The sequence below is a fragment of the Castor canadensis genome, chromosome 10 (assembly GCF_047511655.1).
Source record: "Castor canadensis chromosome 10, mCasCan1.hap1v2, whole genome shotgun sequence".
In the NCBI taxonomy this organism is placed as follows: domain Eukaryota; kingdom Metazoa; phylum Chordata; class Mammalia; order Rodentia; family Castoridae; genus Castor; species Castor canadensis.
The window spans coordinates 66,289,020-66,308,198 of NC_133395.1; the positions used below are offsets into that span (position 1 = coordinate 66,289,020).

Below are 19,179 nucleotides of genomic sequence, written 5' to 3' on the forward strand. Positions count from 1 at the left end.
TGGTAGTATGAAATGTTTACAGTTCTAAGACAGCAGCAAGATTGCTAATACTGACACAAGCACCAATATACTGTCAACCTTCTATCATATGCTGGCCTGTATTCTAGGCCCTGTTATTAAGCTGTTAATTTATTTCTAATATCAATGCTAAAGATGCAGGCACCATGCTGAAGAGATGGGAACTATTAGGTGTATTTTGTAGTTGAAGATCTGAGCTCAGAGAAGCAAGGGGCATGCTGCTCCAGGTCCCGCACCAGGCTGGGGTGGTATCAAGATTCAAACCTGAAAGGAAGGGGACATCAAAGCCTGTGTTATGTCTACTGCTCCATGTGTGGTTCTGGGCAGCAGCCTGGGCTCCCATCAGGAGCTGGTTCCAAATGGAGGACATGGATTTTACCCCAGAGCTACAAACTAGAATCAGGATCCCAGCTATTTCTTGTGCACATCAGTCTGAGCAGTGCTGTAACCAGCACTCTGGTAATTTGGAAGTGTGTCTTTATTTTTTTTTTTTCATTTTTCTTTTATTATTCATATGTGCATACAAGGCTTGGTTTATTTCTCCCCCCTGACCCCACCCCCTCCCTTACCACCCACTCCACCCCCTCCCGCTCCCCCCCTCAATACCCAGCAGAAACTATTTTGCCCTTATCTCTAATTTTGTTGTAGAGAGAGTATAAGCAATAATAGGAAGGAACAAGGGGTTTTGCTGGTTGAGATAAGGATAGCTATACAGGGCATTGACTCACATTGATTTCCTGTGCGTGGGTGTTACCTTCTAGGTTAATTCTTTTTAATCTAACCTTTTCTCTAGTTCCTGGTCTCCTTTTCCTATTGGCCTCAGTTGCTTTAAGGTATCTGCTTTAGTTTCTCTGCATTAAGGGCAACAAATGCTAGCTAGTTTTTTAGGTGTCTTACCTATCCTCACCCCTCCCTTGTGTGCTCTCGCTTTTATCATGTGCTCATAGTCCAATCCCCTTGTTGTGTTTGCCCTTGATCTAATGTCCACATATGAGGGAGAACATACGATTTTTGGTCTTTTGAGCCAGGCTAACCTCACTCAGAATGATGTTCTCCAATTCCATCCATTTACCAGCGAATGATAACATTTCGTTCTTCATGGCTGCATAAAATTCCATTGTGTATAGATACCACATTTTCTTAATCCATTCGTCAGTGCTGGGGCATCTTGGCTGTTTCCATAACTTGGCTATTGTGAATAGTGCCGCAATAAACATGGATGTGCAGGTGCCTCTGGAGTAACAGTCTTTTGGGTATATCCCCAAGAGTGGTATTGCTGGATCAAATGGTAGATCGATGTCCAGCTTTTTAAGTAGCCTCCAAATTTTTTTCCAGAATGGTTGTACTAGTCTACATTCCCACCAACAGTGTAAGAGGGTTCCTTTTTCCCCGCATCCTCGCCAACACCTGTTGTTGGTGGTGTTGCTGATGATGGCTATTCTAACAGGGGTGAGGTGGAATCTTAGTGTGGTTTTAATTTGCATTTCCTTTATTGCTAGAGATGGTGAGCATTTTTTCATGTGTTTTCTGGCCATTTGAATTTCTTCTTTTGAGAAAGTTCTGTTTAGTTCACCTGCCCATTTCTTTATTGGTTCATTAGTTTTGGGAGAATTTAGTTTTTTAAGTTCCCTGTATATTCTGGTTATCAGTCCTTTGTCTGATGTATAGTTGGCAAATATTTTCTCCCACTCTGTGGGTGTTCTCTTCAGTTTAGAGACCATTTCTTTTGATGAACAGAAGCTTTTTAGTTTTATGAGGTCCCATTTATCTATGCTATCTCTTAGTTGCTGTGCTGCTGGGGTTTCATTGAGAAAGTTCTTACCTATACCTACTAACTCCAGAGTATTTCCTACTCTTTCTTGTATCAACTTAAGAGTTTGGGGTCTGATATTCAGATCCTTGATCCATTTTGAGTTAATCTTGGTATAGGGTGATATACATGGATCTAGTTTCAGTTTTTTGCAGACTGCTAACCAGTTTTCCCAGCAGTTTTTGTTGAAGAGGCTGCTATTTCTCCATCGTATATTTTTAGCTCCTTTGTCAAAGATAAGTTGCTTATAGTTGTGTGGCTTCATATCTGGATCCTCTATTCTGTTCCACTGGTCTTCATGTCTGTTTTTGTGCCAGTACCATGCTGTTTTTATTATTATTGCTTTGTAATATAGTTTGAAGTCAGGTATTGTGATACCTCCTGCATTGTTCTTTTGACTGAGTATTGCCTTGGCTATTCGTGGCCTCTTGTGTTTCCATATAAATTTAACAGTAGATTTTTCAATCTCTTTGATGAATGTCATTGGAATTTTGATGGGAATTGCATTAAACATGTAGATTACTTTTGGGAGTATAGACATTTCTACTATGTTGATTCTACCAATCCATGAGCATGGGAGATCTCTCCACTTTCTATAGTCTTCCTCAATCTCTTTCTTCAGAAGTGTATAGTTTTCCTTGTAGAGGTCTTTCACATCTTTTGTTAGGTTTACACCTAGGTATTTGATTTTTTTTTGAGGCTGTTGTAAATGGAATTGTTTTCATACATTCTTTTTCCGTTTGCTCATTGTTAGTGTATAGAAATGCTAACGATTTTTCTATGTTGATTTTATATCCTGCTACCTTGCTATAGCTACTGATGATGTCTAGAAGCTTCTGAGTAGAGTTTTTTGGGTCTTTAAGGTATAGGATCATGTCGTCTGCAAATAGGGATATTTTGACAGTTTCTTTACCTATTTGTATTCCTTTTATTCCTTCTTCTTGCCTAATTGCTCTGGCTAGGAATTCCAGTACTATGTTGAATAGGAGTGGAGATAGTGGGCATCCTTGTCTGGTTCCTGATTTTAGAGGGAATGGTTTTAATTTTTCTCCGTTAAGTATAATGCTGGCTGTAGGTTTGTCATATATAGCTTTTATAATGTTGAGGAACTTTCCTTCTATTCCTAGTTTTCTTAGAGCTTTTATCATGAAATGATGTTGGATCTTATCAAAGGCTTTTTCTGCATCTATTGAGATGATCAAGTGGTTTTTGTCTTTGCTTCTGTTAATGTGGTTTATTACGTTTATTGATTTTCGTATGTTGAACCACCCCTGCATCCCTGGGATGAAGCCTACCTGGTCGTGGTGAATAATCTTTTTGATGTGTTGCTGAATTCGATTTGCCATTATTTTGTTGAGGATTTTTGCATCAATGTTCATTAAGGAGATTGGCCTATAGTTCTCCTTTTTGGAGGTGTCTTTGCCTGGTTTTGGGATAAGTGTAATACTGGCTTCAAAAAATGTGTTTGGCAGTTTTCCTTCCCTTTCTATTTCATGGAACAGTTTAAGGAGGGTTGGTATCAGTTCTTCTTTAAAGGTCTGATAGAATTCAGCAGAGAATCCATCAGGTCCTGGACTTTTCTTTTTGGGGAGACTCTTGATTGCTGCTTCAATTTCATTTTGTGTTATAGGTCTATTCAGGTGATTAATTTCCTCTTGGTTCAGTTTTGGATGATCATATGTATCTAGAAATCTGTCCATTTCTTTTAGATTTTCAAATTTATTTGAATATAGGTTCTCAAAGTAGTCTCTGATGATTTCCTGGACTTCCATGGTGTTTGTTGTTATCTCCCCTTTTGCATTCCTGATTCTACTAATTTGGGTTTTTTCTCTCCTCCTTTTAGTCAGGTTTGCCAGGGGTCTATCGATCTTGTTTATTTTTTCAAAGAACCAACTTTTTGTTTCATTAATTCTTTGTATGGTTTTTTTTGGTTTCTATTTCATTGATTTCAGCTCTTATTTTTATTATTTCTCTCCTTCTATTTGTTTTGGGATTTGCTTGTTCTTGTTTTTCTAGGAGTTTGAGATGTATCATTAGGTCATTGATTTGGGATCTTTCAATCTTTTTAATATATGCACTCATGGCTATAAACTTTCCTCTCAAGACTGCCTTAGCTGTGTCCCATAGGTTCTGGTAGGTTGTGTTTTCATTTTCATTGACTTCTAGGAACTTTTTAATTTCCTCTTTTATTGCATCGATGATCCATTCTTCATTAAGTAATGAGTTATTTAGTTTCCAGCTGTTTGCATGTTTTTTGTCTTTACTTTTGTTGTTGAGTTCTACTTTTACTGCATTGTGGTCAGATAGTATGCATGGTATTATTTCTATTTTCTTATATTTGCTGAGGCTTGCTTTGTGCCCTAGGATATGATCTATTTTGGAGAAGGTTCCATGGGCTGCTGAGAAGAATGTATATTGTGTAGAGGTTGGATGAAATGTTCTGTAGACATCTACTAGGTCCACTTGATCTATTGCATATTTTAGATCTTGGATTTCTTTATTGAGTTTTTGTTTGGATGACCTATCTATTGATGATAATGGAGTGTTAAAGTCTCCCACAACCACTGTGTTGGCGTTTATATATGCTTTTAGGTCTTTCAGGGTATGTTTGATGGAATTGGGTGCGTTGACATTGGGTGCGTACAGATTGATGATTATTATTTCCTTTTGGTCTATTTCCCCTTTTATTAGTATGGAATGTCCTTCTTTATCTCGTTTGATCAATGTAGGTTTGAAGTCTACTTTGTCAGAGATAAGTATTGCTACTCCTGCTTGTTTTCGGGGGCCATTGGCTTGGTAAATCTTCTTCCAGCCTTTCATCCTAAGCATATGCTTATTTCTGTCGGTGAGATGAGTCTCCTGTAAGCAACAAATTGTTGGATCTTCTTTTTTAATCCATTTTGTCAAACGGTGTCTTTTGATGGGTGAATTAAGTCCATTAACATTAAGTGTTAGTACTGATAGGTATGTGGTGATTCCTGCCATTTAGTTATCTTAGTTGTTTGAAGGTTTGATTGTGTGTACCTAACTTGATGTTACTCTCTACTGTCTTGCTTTTTCTTATCCTGTGGTTTGGTGCTGCCTGCCTTTTCATGGTTAAGTTGGGTGTCACTTTCTGTGTGCAGGATCCCTTGCAGAATCTTTTGTAATGGTGGCTTTGTGGTCACATATTGTTTTAGTTTCTGCTTATCATGGAAGACTCTTCTTGCTCCATCTATTTTGAATGATAGCTTTGCTGGGTAGAGTATCCTGGGGTTGAAGTTATTTTCATTCAGTGCCCGGAAGATCTCACCCCATGCTCTTCTTGCTTTTAATGTTTCTGTTGAGAAGTCTGCTGTGATTTTGATGGGTTTACCTTTGTATGTTACTTGTTTTTTCTCTCTTGCAGCCTTCAATATTCTTTCCTTAGTTTCTGAACTTGTTGTTTTAATGATGATATGTCGTGGAGTAGTTCTATTTTGATCTGGTCTGTTTGGTGTCCTGGAGGCCTCTTGCATTTGTATGGGAATATCTTTCTCTAGATTTGGGAAATTTTCCGTTATTATTTTGTTGAATATATTACGCATTCCCTTCGCTTGCACCTCTTCTCCTTCTTCGATGCCCATGATTCTCAAGTTTGGTCTTTTGATGGAGTCAGTGAGTTCTTGCATTTTCTTTTCACAGGTCTTGAGTTGTTTAATTAGTAGTTCTTCAGTTTTTCCTTTAATTACCATTTCATCTTCAAGTTCTGAGATTCTGTCTTCTGTTTGTTCTATTCTGCTGGATTGGCCTTCCGTTTTGTTTTGCAGTTCTGTTTCGTTCTTTTTTCTGAGGTTTTCCATATCCTGGCTGTTTTCTTCTTTATTGTTATCTATTTTTGTCCTGAGTTCATTTATCCATTTATTCATTGTGTTCTCTCTTTCATTTTGGTGTTTATACAGTGCTTCTATGGTTTCCTTTATTTCTTCTTTTGCTTTTTCAAATTCTCTATTTTTATTGTCTTGGAATTTCTTGAGTGTCTCCTGTACATTTTGGTTGACCCTATCCAGTATCATCTCTATAAAATTCTCATTGAGTACTTGTAGTATGTCTTCTTTTAAATTATTCTTGTAGGCTTCATTGGGTCCTTTGGCATAGTTTGTCTTCATTTTGTTGGAGTCTGGCTCTGAGTTTCTGTTCTCTTCATTCCCCTCTGGTTCCTGTACTAATTTTTTGCTGTGGGGAAACTGGTTTCCTTGTTTTTTCTGTCTTCCTGTCATTGTCCTTGGTGTTGTTACTGTCCCTGTACTGTGTGTAATTAAGTATTTTCTAGCTTGTAATAATAACAATGGTAATATTGAGAATGGAAGAGTGAGCTGAGATGGAAAGCAAGAAGTTAAAGAAAAGGGGAAAACAAATATACAGACAAGAGGGAGAAAGCAGAACAAGGTATCAGACAAGAGAGTTTCAAAGGTATAAACAGGGAGTGTTAGTGTACTAATCGACAGTAAGCTGAACAGACAATAGAGTGACAGAGAGAGGATTGAAAATCAAAGATAAAAAAAATAAAAAATAAGTATATGAAAGTAATATCTATTTATAAAAATGAATTAAAATAAAATGGAAAATAGAAAATTAAAAAAAACAAAAAAAACCAAAAAACCAAAAAACTTCTAAGTTTATATGCAATGCAATTTCAGTCTTAATAATTTGGATGTCCGTCTCAATCTCCAGTCCTGGAGTTGGTGCCTCAGATGTTGTTCTGTAGTTGTCTCATCAAAGGGGATGCATAAAGTAGAACAAAACTACACTCACACACACACAGAAGAAAAAAAAAAAAAGCCCCACCAAGTGTCCCCAGTTCAAATGCAATACAGTTTCCGTAAGTTTTTCGGCTTGCAGGTGTAATTCGGTTGTTCTCTCATCAAAGGTAGGGAGAAAAAGAAAAAAAAAGCGTCTGGAGGCAGTTCTGAGAGTGGTATCTGCAACTGCGGCTTGCCTGCCTGCTGCTCTCAGCCTGTAGCTGGCGGCGTTATTTATGCAGATCTCTGGGGTGAGCTTAGCACTCACCTGGTCCCACAGGCTTTGTTTGCTCAGAGTTCTCCTGTGCGGGGGAGGGGGGCCTCTGCTACAGGCTTTTCCCTTTCCAAGCACTGGGAAAGGCGACACTGCCCCGCGTTGTCAGGCCTGCGTGTTTATTTCCAGTTCACGTGGGAAGTGGGTTTTCCCTCCTCTCACAAGCGTCCCCGCTCCTGGTTGCTGGGCGCGCCCCGCTCCCGCCAGAGCTTCTCCGGCCCGCCGGCCCGCCCGGCTCGTTTATTTACAGTCCCGGGAAGGATTCCCTTCCCCCAATCTTCAGCGCTCAGGGCGCCCCACCCTCTTTCCAGCGTGTCTTAACTGTTCTTATTGCTTAGTACTCAGTTTCTCTTTTTTTCCCGGGTGGAGGTCAGTCTGTCCAGGGGGCTATGCTGCTCTGGCCCAGGCTTGTCTGTGGGGGAACCGTGGTACCGCGAAGCTCACCTGGTCCGCGTCTTCCCAAGCCGTATGGGCGCCGGCCACTAGCGGCCCGGGGGCCTCCTCGGTTCTCCGTTTAACGTGAAGTGGAGATTCTCTGCGCCGGCTGGAGATGTGGAGGAGTCAAAGTTATGCCTTTTCTCGGTGATTATGCCTGCAAAGTGTGTCTCCAACGTCTCTCCAAGATTTCACTATAGGAGGGTCGCTTTCTGCTTCCTACCTCTAGCCGCCATCTTGGAATTCTCCTTTATTTTTCTCTTGATGCAAACATGGGACCTCCTTGGGTCAGGGAAAATGACATCCTTTGTGTCTCAGAGGTGCAGCTGTAGGGCTGAGCATGTTTAGCTTCCTGTCTAGCAACCTCAGAGTGAAAGCAGTGAGCCAAAGCTCCCAGTCCTACAACAGGAGTCAGGTACTCCAAGTTTGTGTCTCAGCCCTGGTTCTGGTTATCCATGTGCATGTAGATCTCCCAGCCTATCTGTGGCTTTGTTTTTCTATCTGCCAAGTGGGATGTCAGTTCTGGCTCCATCTGCCTCATAGAAAGGACAAAGGTGCTGTTAAAAGTGAAAAGTTACAAGGCCCGGTATAGTGACCCATGTCTATAATCCCAGATGCTCTGGAGGCAGAGATTGGAAGACTGTGGTTCCAGATAAGTGATGTCGACCAATTAATCATGTGCGGTGGTATGTGCCTGTCATCCCAGCTGTGTGGGAGGCCAGAGATAGAATATGGAGGTGTGAGGTCAACCCTAGGCAAAAACATAACACCATACCTGAAAAACAAACTAAAGCACAATGGGCTGGAAGAACAGCTCAAATGGTAGAGCACCTGCCTAGCAATCATGAAACCCTGAGTTCAAACCCTAGTACCAAAAAAAAAAAAAAGTAAAAAACCAACAAGAAAACAACAATCAGAAAGGAACAGAGAAATGCCTTCTGGTGGCAGCAGTTTGCTAATCCTTTGTTCAGGGGTAAGGGTCACCAGGCTGTGGCCATTCCACTTGTGCTACTGAAGATTGGTGTCATTGCTGGAACTAGTGTTCCTTGTTCACCGTTCTCAGAATGCTCTTGCTGGGGACCTCTCTGCATTCATCAAAGGAGAGAACCTTCTCCCAGAGAAAAGACTCCATCGATATCTGACCAATGTGTAAGAGAACAGTGTGGCATAAACCAAGTTTATCAACCTCTCCTGCCTGTATAACTAGAGTCTTTGGTCACAGGCCCAACCTCAAGGATTCCACATGTCAGATCTGGCCATTTGCCCAGTACACCAAATAAAGGGGAGACAGGGGTGGTGAAGGGCAGAGAGGAAATTTGTTATGTGACTAGGCACACCCCCAAAAGAGGCAAAATAAGCACTTTAAGCCATCTTTGGGGTACAGACACAAGATTTAGGTTTAAACAGAGGAAGAACTGGGGCAGGGAAGAGAATTATACATAATTAAGCAGTCCCAGGAAAGGGGGACCTGCCTGATCATTATCTCAGTTCTGATTCTGCAAGGGGTCCTAGAGAAGTTGTTATCACTATCATCACTTGAGGGGAGCAGTCTGGGTCCCATGAGCTGATTACTCCTGCTCCAGGGTGCAGCCACCTCATCATAGGTCATTGCCCTCATTTGGAAGGCAGTTTCTCCTTCGAGGCTCTGCTGTTTCTTTCCTCGGAAGGTAGATGCAGCCCTCCTCATAAAGTTCTTTCTCATATGGATCAGTCCTGTCTGTCCTGGAACCCAAAGTGATTGTAGGAGGTGGAAATTCAGAGCAAAGGAGACATATAAAACCAAGGCAGGGTTGCCAAGCTTTTCTCCCATTTTTAGTTAACTTGTGGTCCCAAGCAAGGAGTCAGTGTTTTTCAGCAAAAGTGGTTTCTAAGTACCTGTTGTATCTGTAGCACCAAATCTAAGGCTTAACAGTTAAGACTACTCGGTGACTTTTGGTATCAAATACAATGCCAGCTCTTCAAAATTACTGTCATATTTTAACCCTTGCCAAAGCCCCAAGAGGCATGTATTTCCCCCATTTCATAGATGAGGAAAACTAGATTGTGAAGATGTGAGATGGTGGAACTGAGGTGCTCTTAGCTATGGGTATAAGAAAGATGTTGATTTCAATCAGGTGTAGTTTGCCAGAAAACCATCACATACAAACTGCAAAATCTCCTCCAAAGTTTCATTGTTTGAAACAGCTTTATTTTTTTTCTACAAATGATTTTTGGGACCCTAGAAAGAGAAAAGGTGGCAAGTCATTCATGAATGGTTGAAATTATCTTGTGAATTTTTGCTCTGAACTGAGGAGCAGATATTCTGGTGCCTAACACACTGTACCTTTCTCTTATGTCTTCTATCACTTGAGCTGGAAAAGGAAAAGGAGTGAGAATCTACGGACCACTTTGAGAAACATTTTAAGAAAACCGAAAGTATGCTGTCTTCTGTGAGCTATTTTCAGCAAAGAAACAGTCATACTGTGATTTGATCAAACGTTTTGGACAGTTAGGAAATGACTTTATTTCTATCTTATGCTTCAGTGTTGAGGTATTCTTCTAATACGCAAGAACCCATTGCTCACTTTCATGTCTGTGGAAGCTCTTTGTGTACTAGAGTTCACATCCAGGCCACTGACACTGAGGAAGGGGGGATTTTCAGGGCTTCCAAGAGCCTGTCCCTTGTCTTTGATTATAGGCAGCAGTCTGGCAAGTGCATAGTCAGTCTTGGAGAATAGGAGACTTGCCATCTCTCTTGATCTCTGTCCCCATTCCTCCTTCTCCATGCCTATGCAGGATTTAGGACATTTGTGGACACAGAAAACCCAGAGTTGGGATAGTGAATACTTGGGGACTTGGGAGACATTGGAAGATAGAGGTGAAGGGTACTGGCTTAGAGCTCAGATAGACCTGATGTGTGTCCCTGGATCTACCACTTAGCAGATTTATAAACTTGTTTTGCTCAACTGTGGATTTCTCACTTGTTGAATGAAAGTAATTTTGTATTATCTATTATGTAACTGTTACATAATTTTTTCTGAGGCTTTTGGTACATGCCAAATGAATAATAATATTACTACTATTTAATATTTAATAAATATTGTGAGTGAGTTTAGTTGAATCACAGTAGAGTTTCTGACTTTCAGGAGACGAAATACTTAGAAATAACTACAGTGCAATAAGCTATGTATCAAATAAGCCATACAGAGTATGTTACAGTAGGAACTCAAGGGAGAAGTAATGCATTAGTTGCTGCTGGGGAGCAGGCCAGGGGAGGCTGGGTGCTGGGATCTGTAGACCCTAACAGTAGTATTTTCATGGTGGAGGCTGAGAATTAAGGTAATGAGTGAAAGTATCACACTCACAGAGAAGGGAGTCATCACACTCACAGAGAAGGGAGTCACCTTTCAGAGAGGAGAAGGAAAGACATATTTAGAGAAATCAGTGAACAATCTTGAAAAACACTTTTTTTTTTTTTTTGCGGTACTTAGGTTTGAACTTGGGGTCTCATGCTTGCTAGGCTGGCGCTCTACTACTTGAGCCCCAGTCCAAAAAACATTTTTAAAAACCTATCTTCTGTGGGATGTTTCCAACAAAGAGTAATACTGTGATTTGATAAGATACTTTTTGACAGCTAGGAAATGACCACATTTCTAATTCATATTTCAGTGTTGAGATATACTTTTGGTGTTAAAGAGTAGATGCAGCAAATCAGGGATCCCTCATCAGAAATATTTTTTGAGATTGGCCAGGGCATCAGGGTTGGTTAACATGATGGCTTTAGCCATTTCATTTGTATGCAAACTCAGCATTGGCACATTAATTACTCAAGAGAAGCAAGACATCAGGATTAAAGACACATGGAGTAAACCATGCTGTTGGTCAAAGCCAACATGACACCGGTTGACTTCAGGCTGTGGGTGGTGAATGTGTGACCATGGAGTGGACTTAATGTCCTAGCACTGGGATCATGATAGGTGGAAAAGAGCACTAGGCTAGGATCCAGGGGCCCTGAAATTAATCTGAGTTCTGTGTCTTTGAACAAGCTTCTCATACCCTCTGTGCCTCAGTTTCCAGTAAGCACTTTGAAAGGAGTTGTGGTTTAGGAGAGCCTCACCATATCTCTTTGTTATAGAATAGTGAAATTATTCTTAATTGCTTTTTCAGGGTCTGACTAGTTATAATATTGGCCCTTGCACATGTTCCCTTCCCACCACTGAATTTCTTTTGTCCTTAAATTTTGTAAAGGGGTCCTTTTCTGGGGATGAAGATGGACAAATATCCTGTATGTAAATTAGCATATGGGAGACTTTGAGATGGAAGTGTGCCAACGCCTTCCAAAGAGAAGTGCAGATAACAGGCTACAAGACTGAACAGCTTTCATGAGAACAGTAAAGAAAACAATTTCCCTCAGTGCTGTCCACAGCAAGGGAGATAAAGGAACTGGAGGACGGATAAAAGTATCCAAAAACCATAAAAGATGAATTGATGGGAAACTTGGGTGTGACTACTGAAGGGGCAGTGGGTGGAAAAAGTCACACTATAAAAAAAAAAAACTGTGGAAAAAGAATGGAGCAATAGTCATGGAAAAAAGTGAGATCGCATAAAAACTTTCAAGTGTAGCCTAAAAAAAAAAAAAAAAGGCTTTATGAGTTTAACATGAGGACTTTATTCTTACCACCTGGGGAGAGTAATTGACCAAGGCTGACTAGAGGTTTGTTTTGCCTTCTTGGCAGGAGCTGGATTGTTATGTTAATATTCCACTGGCTAAGTGTTAAGTGCTGAGTTTGAATAGAGAGAGTTTTGCAGAAGGGAAATTCCCAGCCCCAAGTTCATTCTTGGACCACTGAGCTCTTTACAGACGTAGGGCTTTGCACTCAAATACTAAGAAATAATTAGTATCATGGCTGATATTTCTAGTGTTTTGGAAAAAACTAAGAGGAGCTACTAGAAACCCTTCCATAATGGTTTATGGACAGGCAACGTGTAACAATGCTAAAGTGTGTGTTCCGGAGCTCATTCAGACTCTTCAAAGAATAGATTTCTTTTATAACAACATCACTGCACTGCTCTCAAGTGTCCACCTCTGCTTTATCTGTGCCTTCTCTTTTCCATTAACATTGGCTTCTCCTTAAAGGTCATTCCACTGACTTGGCTCTTAAAATATTTTAATTGTCCTTAGACACAGTGAGCCCCAAGCCCTTGGGTATTCAGGATGAAATGGCTAATAATAAAATGAATTTTTAAAATTTAAGAATTATTGATATATCTGTTGTTTTTTTTTCTTTTTTCCTTTTTCAAAAGTGACAGTCATCTCACAAAATGACCTTCTTTGTGACTAGTTGCCTCCAGGTAGCTGATTTCAGTGAAGGGGCTAAGTGAAGACTAAAGATTGAGCTTATTTGCAATATGTGATTTACTCATGACCCCTTAAAAGTTGCAAAGTGTTTAGGGTTGCAAATATAGATTACTTTGTAATTGCAAGTGAGCCTGTAGCTATAAATGATCTTAAACCTTCCCCAGCCTCTCACCTCTTTCCTCATTGTGTTTTCAAAAAATGTGATAATACGGCTTTTTTCATGATGTCTTTTATGGCAGTGGCTAAGGAACTTAGTTAAAATTAAGCCTATGCAGTAATCACAAGGTTTATAAATCTAATAAAGAAAATCCTGGTAAATAATATTAAAGTTTGTGAACTAAGGATTATAATTGAGCCATTTATTCCCCAGGAGCAAATTGGGCTACTGGGCTAAGATATCATTTGGGCAGTCACTTCAAATTTTAGAGCATGCTGCAAACCCCATTTCAACATACAGCATAGTAGCCAAGTAGAATCTAGTTTAGGGATCTCTAAATTCTGCTTACATCAAATATTGATTTCCACAACATGGAATAAGGCTTAACAGAGATAAAATTGGACAATGGCAAATTTCTTTGTTAAAAAGATACTCTCACTTTCACATTTAATTGTCTCTACAGTGTAGTACTTTCAATATAGACCATATAATGCTAGTTAACTTCAGTCCACACCCTAAGGGCGGTTAGTTAACATATGAAGTAGCCTTTTCAGAAACCTTACTACTGGAGAGGTTAATTAGCATGTCAAATACCCTAAACCAGACCACAGAAATAGTTAGAGACAAGGCATTTGAATACCACTCTCTGTACTTTCCCCAGAGGTTTAAAAATTAGCATAAATTGTATTAGAGATAATTTTAATTGGGTATAGGAGTAATATTCAAGAAATATGGTAGGATGTAAATATTCTTGTGGGGCCCTTTGCCCTTGTATGAGTGGGACATGAGCCACTCAGGGTTTGGCCAATAAAAGAAACCACTACAGATAATTTAAATAGGAATGGATGTATATCCCAGGGACTTATAGTGTTAGAGCCTGTTAGAAGATATGGGAGAGTGAAGGTCAAAGATGCTGCCTTGAAGAATTTCAGAAATCAGAAGTGTAGGGATGTGGAGAAGCTGAGGCTCTGCCCTCTGTGGGTGATAAAGAAGGATGCCTGGAACCCACTCCCCAAATCTGTCTACTGCTTGCAGAAAGGTTTGGTTGGCCCTGGCTTCAGCTGCCAATGCAGAACAGTACATTCCTTTCTCTTACCTTCTAACCCCACAGGAGGGCTTCTCCTTGACACACCAAGATACAAAACTGCTAGCAGAATAGTTTCCTGGCCTCCAGCCTTTCCTAGACAGGAAGAATCTAAATGAACAGGGACAATTTTGATTACTAACAAGCAACATCAGGCACAGGATAAGAATCTGACAACCCAGCATCCTTTCAAAGTGTGTCTCAGGTCCACAACAGTACTCCATAGAACTTTCTGCAGTTGTGAAAATGGTTTATACTGGCACTGTCCAATATGGTAGCCATATGGAATGTGACTAGTGGAACTGAGGAATGTAATTTTTGAGTTTTATTTAATCTTAACTAACTTAAATTTATATTTAAATAACTGAATAGCTGCTGTATTGGGCCATGCAGTTAAGAACTCTGTTCGGTGCTCTGTCCCTCTCCCTTTCCATTACCTGGGAGACATTGTGGCCTGTTCTGACCTGAAGTTTCCCAGAGCCTGCCACCTGATATTTCTGATTGTATTTTGAGAATTTCATGGGATGTACTTGTTAGGATAACTGTATGATGGAGTTGGGGTGCGGGGGGATTGTCACTGAGCTTAAGGAATTGTTTCCTAACTGCTTTCAGTGCTTACTTGTTAATAAATGTTAGTTGCACATTTGGTGTAGACTTTGATTTGACATTCCTTCTCACCATAACATACAATAGTAGTATCTGGTAGCAGGGAGGCCGTTTACGTACAGATCCTAATAATTGTGACAGCCAGTCAGCCCAGTGGGTTTGCAATATACACTTTTGTCTCAGAAATTTTTTTTCGAATCTGTACAGTCTGTAGTATCTTTCCGGTTAGCAAACAGTAGTAGATAATGAAAGACAGATTATATAAATATTAATATAAAAACTTAAGTGAACTAGTTGCCCTCCACTGAACAATGTTTTTTTAATGCAAGCATATGTTCACAGTGTATTTATATAAAATTCATAGACATGACAAATTTTCTGTGTATAAAATTATTCCTAATCTATGTATGTGATTGAACCTATGTTCCATAGTATCAGAAAGACAGCTTAGTATTCTGCAAAAGAACCCTGGCTCCCAAGTGTTCTGCCACTTTGAGAACCACTGGCCTACTTGTTACATTTGTAGGCACACATAGACTCCTTCTTATTCAACCCCCAAAGATCAGCTAGCATAAAACTGGCCCAAAGTAAGTGTTTTTGCGACTTCATGATACCTATTTTTTCAGCCATACCAAAAAGAACATTAGCCAATAAGACTTACCATTTGTTCCTGTATCAGATAAAGAGAAAACTACCCATAGCTTGAAAGTTGCAATTTTTCATTTTTTTTCTTACACTTAAACATTTTCTGTGCCTTTGTCATCCTTAAAGATTACTCACAGCCGGGTGCTAGTGGGTCACGTCTGTAATCCTAGCTACTTAGGAGGCAGAGATCAGGAAGATCACGGTTTGAAGCCAACTCAGGCAAAGAGTTCTTGAGAACTTATCTCTAAAAAAACCCAACACACACACACAAAAATGGGCTGGTGGGACTGGTAGTGTAGCTCAAGGTGTAGGCCCTGAGTTCAAATCCTACTACATCAAAGGAAAAAAAAAGATTATTCACAAAATTCCAAACAATGGATATTAAGAGTGAGTATCATGGGGCTACAGGAGTGGCTCAAGCAATAAAGTGCCTGCCTAGCAAGTGTGAAGCCCTGAGTTCAAATCCCAATGTCACTGAGAGAAAATGAAAACGAATATCATGGAAAAGATACCGCGGTGTTTATTAAACATTCAGAGGAGTTGATTTGCAAAAGTTTGACATACTCTAAATTATCTCTTTCTGTAATGCTGGATAAAACTAGTTTGCAATTGTCTTCAGAGTACTATAAGTTCTATCCCAAGGGAAAGCCTTGGGAAACCAGCTAGGAGGCACCTACCTAGTCAGTAAAACCTCGTATTACTGCTTTCTGAATTATTCTTCAGCCTCAAAACAAGTCATGTCCATACAATCACATATAGGACAACCTGGATTAGTGATTTTTCAGTTTCAATGATTTTAGGCACTCCTTCTTCTGCATTAGATGCACTTTCTTATAGGCCAAGGGACAGGTGGAGGAGATATGTCACCACCTGAAGGATGTCTCTCCTTGGGCTCAGCATAGAGGTTGGGGAGCAGGTGGAGAGCTGCTTTTAGATTCCTGTTAGGGAACTATTTGTACTCAGTCATTCACTTTGGGGGTGTGGGGAGGAGCAAGATAAAAGAGCACAGGAAAAGCCAGGTAATCTTGTAATCCTAGCTACTCAGGAGGCAGAGATCAGGAGGATCAAGGTTCAAAGCTAGCCCAGGCAAATAGTTCTGCGAGACCCTCTCTCGAAAAACCCTTCACAAAAATAGGGCTGGTGGACTGGCTCAAGGTGAAGACCCTGAGTTCAAGCCTCAGTACCTCCAAAAAAAAAAAAAGGACAGGAAGGGACAGAAGGACTCAGTGTATAACATTGAGCATTTGAGGCCCAGCCATCCCTCCTCCACATTAACATATCAATGGGTTTTTCCATTTGGAGGCACCTTATTGCCTGATAACCCACATTCTCACCCATCAGAATACTTATGCATTGGTCCTACTGCCTCAGCACATTTGTGGTACTAACGATGATAATGCTTGCTGATTGACGTGACAAGATCTTACTTTCAGATTAGCCCACAGATTTGAACAGTGAGTGTTTAAATCTCACTCAGGTCCTTGTTAAATCATATTAGGCTTTGATGCAAAACTAAAGACTCACTAATCGCAAGCTGTCAGCACAGCGTGCTGCCAAGATAACTTAATTTATATTAAAATAAAAACGTGGCTTTCTTCAGTTTAATCATCAAACCTTTTGCTTTTAGCTGTAAAGAGAGTTTAGATTACAAAGTGTCTGCCTTCTTGAGTATTTCTGAGAAGTGTAGATGCTGGGTGATTCTCAGCAAAGCAAGAGCAGGCAGTACAGTTCACAGGTTCAATCAATGTGTTGAAATAGTTCATGAAAATCCTCATGTTCCTTTTGTCCCTGGTAAAATTTGACGAGGCTGAAACATTCTATTTTGATTCTTATATTGGAAAGAAAAAAAATCTAATGAACGATGAAGCATAACATATTCAGAACTTGTGTTCTTGAATTACTTGTTTTCATGGATTAATGGTAGAATCGGTTAGTTTTTTACAAGAGTGATTAAAAGGACTTGTGGATTGTATTTCCTAAACAGGATTTGCAAGGCTCTTAATGCTTTTAAAAGGGAAAGTTGGAACCAAACTGAGCTGTCAAGTTTTGGATTTTTTTTCTTTTTCTTATAAGCAGACTTAATATTGTTCTTGGAATCAAACTGACCTTAGGTTGCTTAAGGGAGTTTAGGATGGTGCTTTCAAAAAGCAGGCACCATGGTCTTGTTATTGCTAAATATTGATTCCCCTTTATCCTGGGATGGAGAAGTGCATTGGCTAAGCCCTCTTGTCTTATCTCTTTTGCAGGCTTGTTGATTGGTGCTGGCTGTGCCCTTTACCCCTTGGGCTGGGATAGTGAGGAAGTCCGGCAGACTTGTGGCTACATTTCTGGCCAGTTTGATCTGGGTAAGTTCTCTTCATGGATGGGTACCTCTTTTAGAAAAAGAACCTTATCCGATGCCTCCTAAAAGCAGATAGTGGAAAAGGGAAAGAGAAGGTAAACATAATCCCAGTATTATAGCTGGCAGTCATGTGTGATGATATACAGTCACTTAGCCATTTGTCAAGTGAAGAATTGTTGATAAGCTACTGTTTGCTTAGCACTATGATTTACATTGTAGATGTAAAGATAAGAAATAGCCCTGCTCTCAAGAGTTTATATCTATGATTTAATTCACTCAAAATCATATATTTAATTCATTTCATATGCTATAAAAACAGCCCTCTTTGTGGAATTCATAGTCTATCTGAGAGGCCAAGGCAAACAAAACAATTGAGGAAATGACAGTCAAGGCAAGGGAATTCAAAGCCATGTCACTCCAGGGTGACTTTGTGAAAGGGATGAGAGTGGAGCTGCAGTGGGGTCTTGAAGAAAATGATGGCATCTGTGGATTATCAGGAGGAGACAGAAACACCCAGCAGGCAAGGCATAGGGCACAGCAAAGGGACAAGGCAGACATGAGAAAAACTCATCAGAAACCACACAGACCCCACATGGTGCCTCTCCAAAGATGGAATAGATGAGAGTTTATGTGTTGATGAAGGGTACTTCATGAATTTGCTTTTCTGTGCACTAATGAGAAAAGCTTAGAGATTTTTCCACTTGTAGCTATAATCTATTCTACTTACTTTGCAACCTATGAAAAATTTTTACAAATGCTACACATTGCATATCATTTCAATTTGCAGTAATTAGGGAACATATCACTTGGTTGATGAACTTACACTTATTTAGCTGCTTTCTTATTTCTCTTCAGTTGGGGATTTCATTTACTTCAGTTTCTATTATCTTAAGGCACATTCTAAGAGTTTAATGAATATAAGTGTTGTGTCGACTGGAGCTATTAGAGTATTTTTCTAGAATGGGTGTTAATAGATCAAAGAATATAAACTCATAAACAAATGTTTTCCTCACTTGTGACTGGGTTCATGGCTAAGGACTCTACAACAAAAGACAGATTAACAAGAAAAAGCATATACATTTATTTAAAACAAGTTATGTACAACCTGAGAAACTTCATAAGAAAATAAAGACCTGAAGTAAAGGAGAAGCCTGTGGACTTTTTAGTGCAGGTTTAATGAGGAAGTGGAAACTCATGGGGAAGAGGGATTGAATGGGGGAGATGATCTAATGGTAAGAAACTGGGGGAACTTGGCACCTCCCAATTGCTCACATTCCTCTCTATCCCTATCAGAGTTAAGGTGTCCCTTTCCTTCAGGTGTAGGGAGGGCACCTCTCCATGAGGATCTTATGTCCTGTTTCAGGGGCAATTCACACGACCCTTCCTAGATTTTATGAGCTACTTTAGGGGACAAGGACATGAGAAGGTCAGAGTGACCTTCCTGCTTCTGCTGTTTTTCTCAAATACCAAGATGCCATATTTGGGGGCAGTGTGAATGATGGGTGCTAAAGCCCATCTCTGCTAAGTGATAGTAAATGTATTCTCTACCATATGGAAGTTTCTGACAACTAGTCCATCACAAGTTACTGAGACATCTACTTTGCACATTAAATATTCCACCTTTAAGAAGAAAAATTCTGAGGAATTAGTCCAGTGGCAGTATTACTGTACCCATTATCATTTTTGAACTTTTATTCTAGAACATCTATGA

At 39.9% G+C, this 19,179-nt stretch overlaps 1 protein-coding gene across 1 annotated transcript in view; it reads left to right on the forward strand.

Moving 5' to 3' along the window:
* Lhfpl6 (LHFPL tetraspan subfamily member 6) overlaps nt 1-19,179 on the forward strand; it is a 237,282-nt gene that overhangs the window by 192,863 nt on the left and 25,240 nt on the right. The window contains exon 3 of the mRNA XM_020167602.2: nt 17,374-17,472. Within this exon, the coding sequence (XP_020023191.2) occupies nt 17,374-17,472 (99 nt within the window). The remainder of the gene's footprint in view (nt 1-17,373; nt 17,473-19,179) is intronic.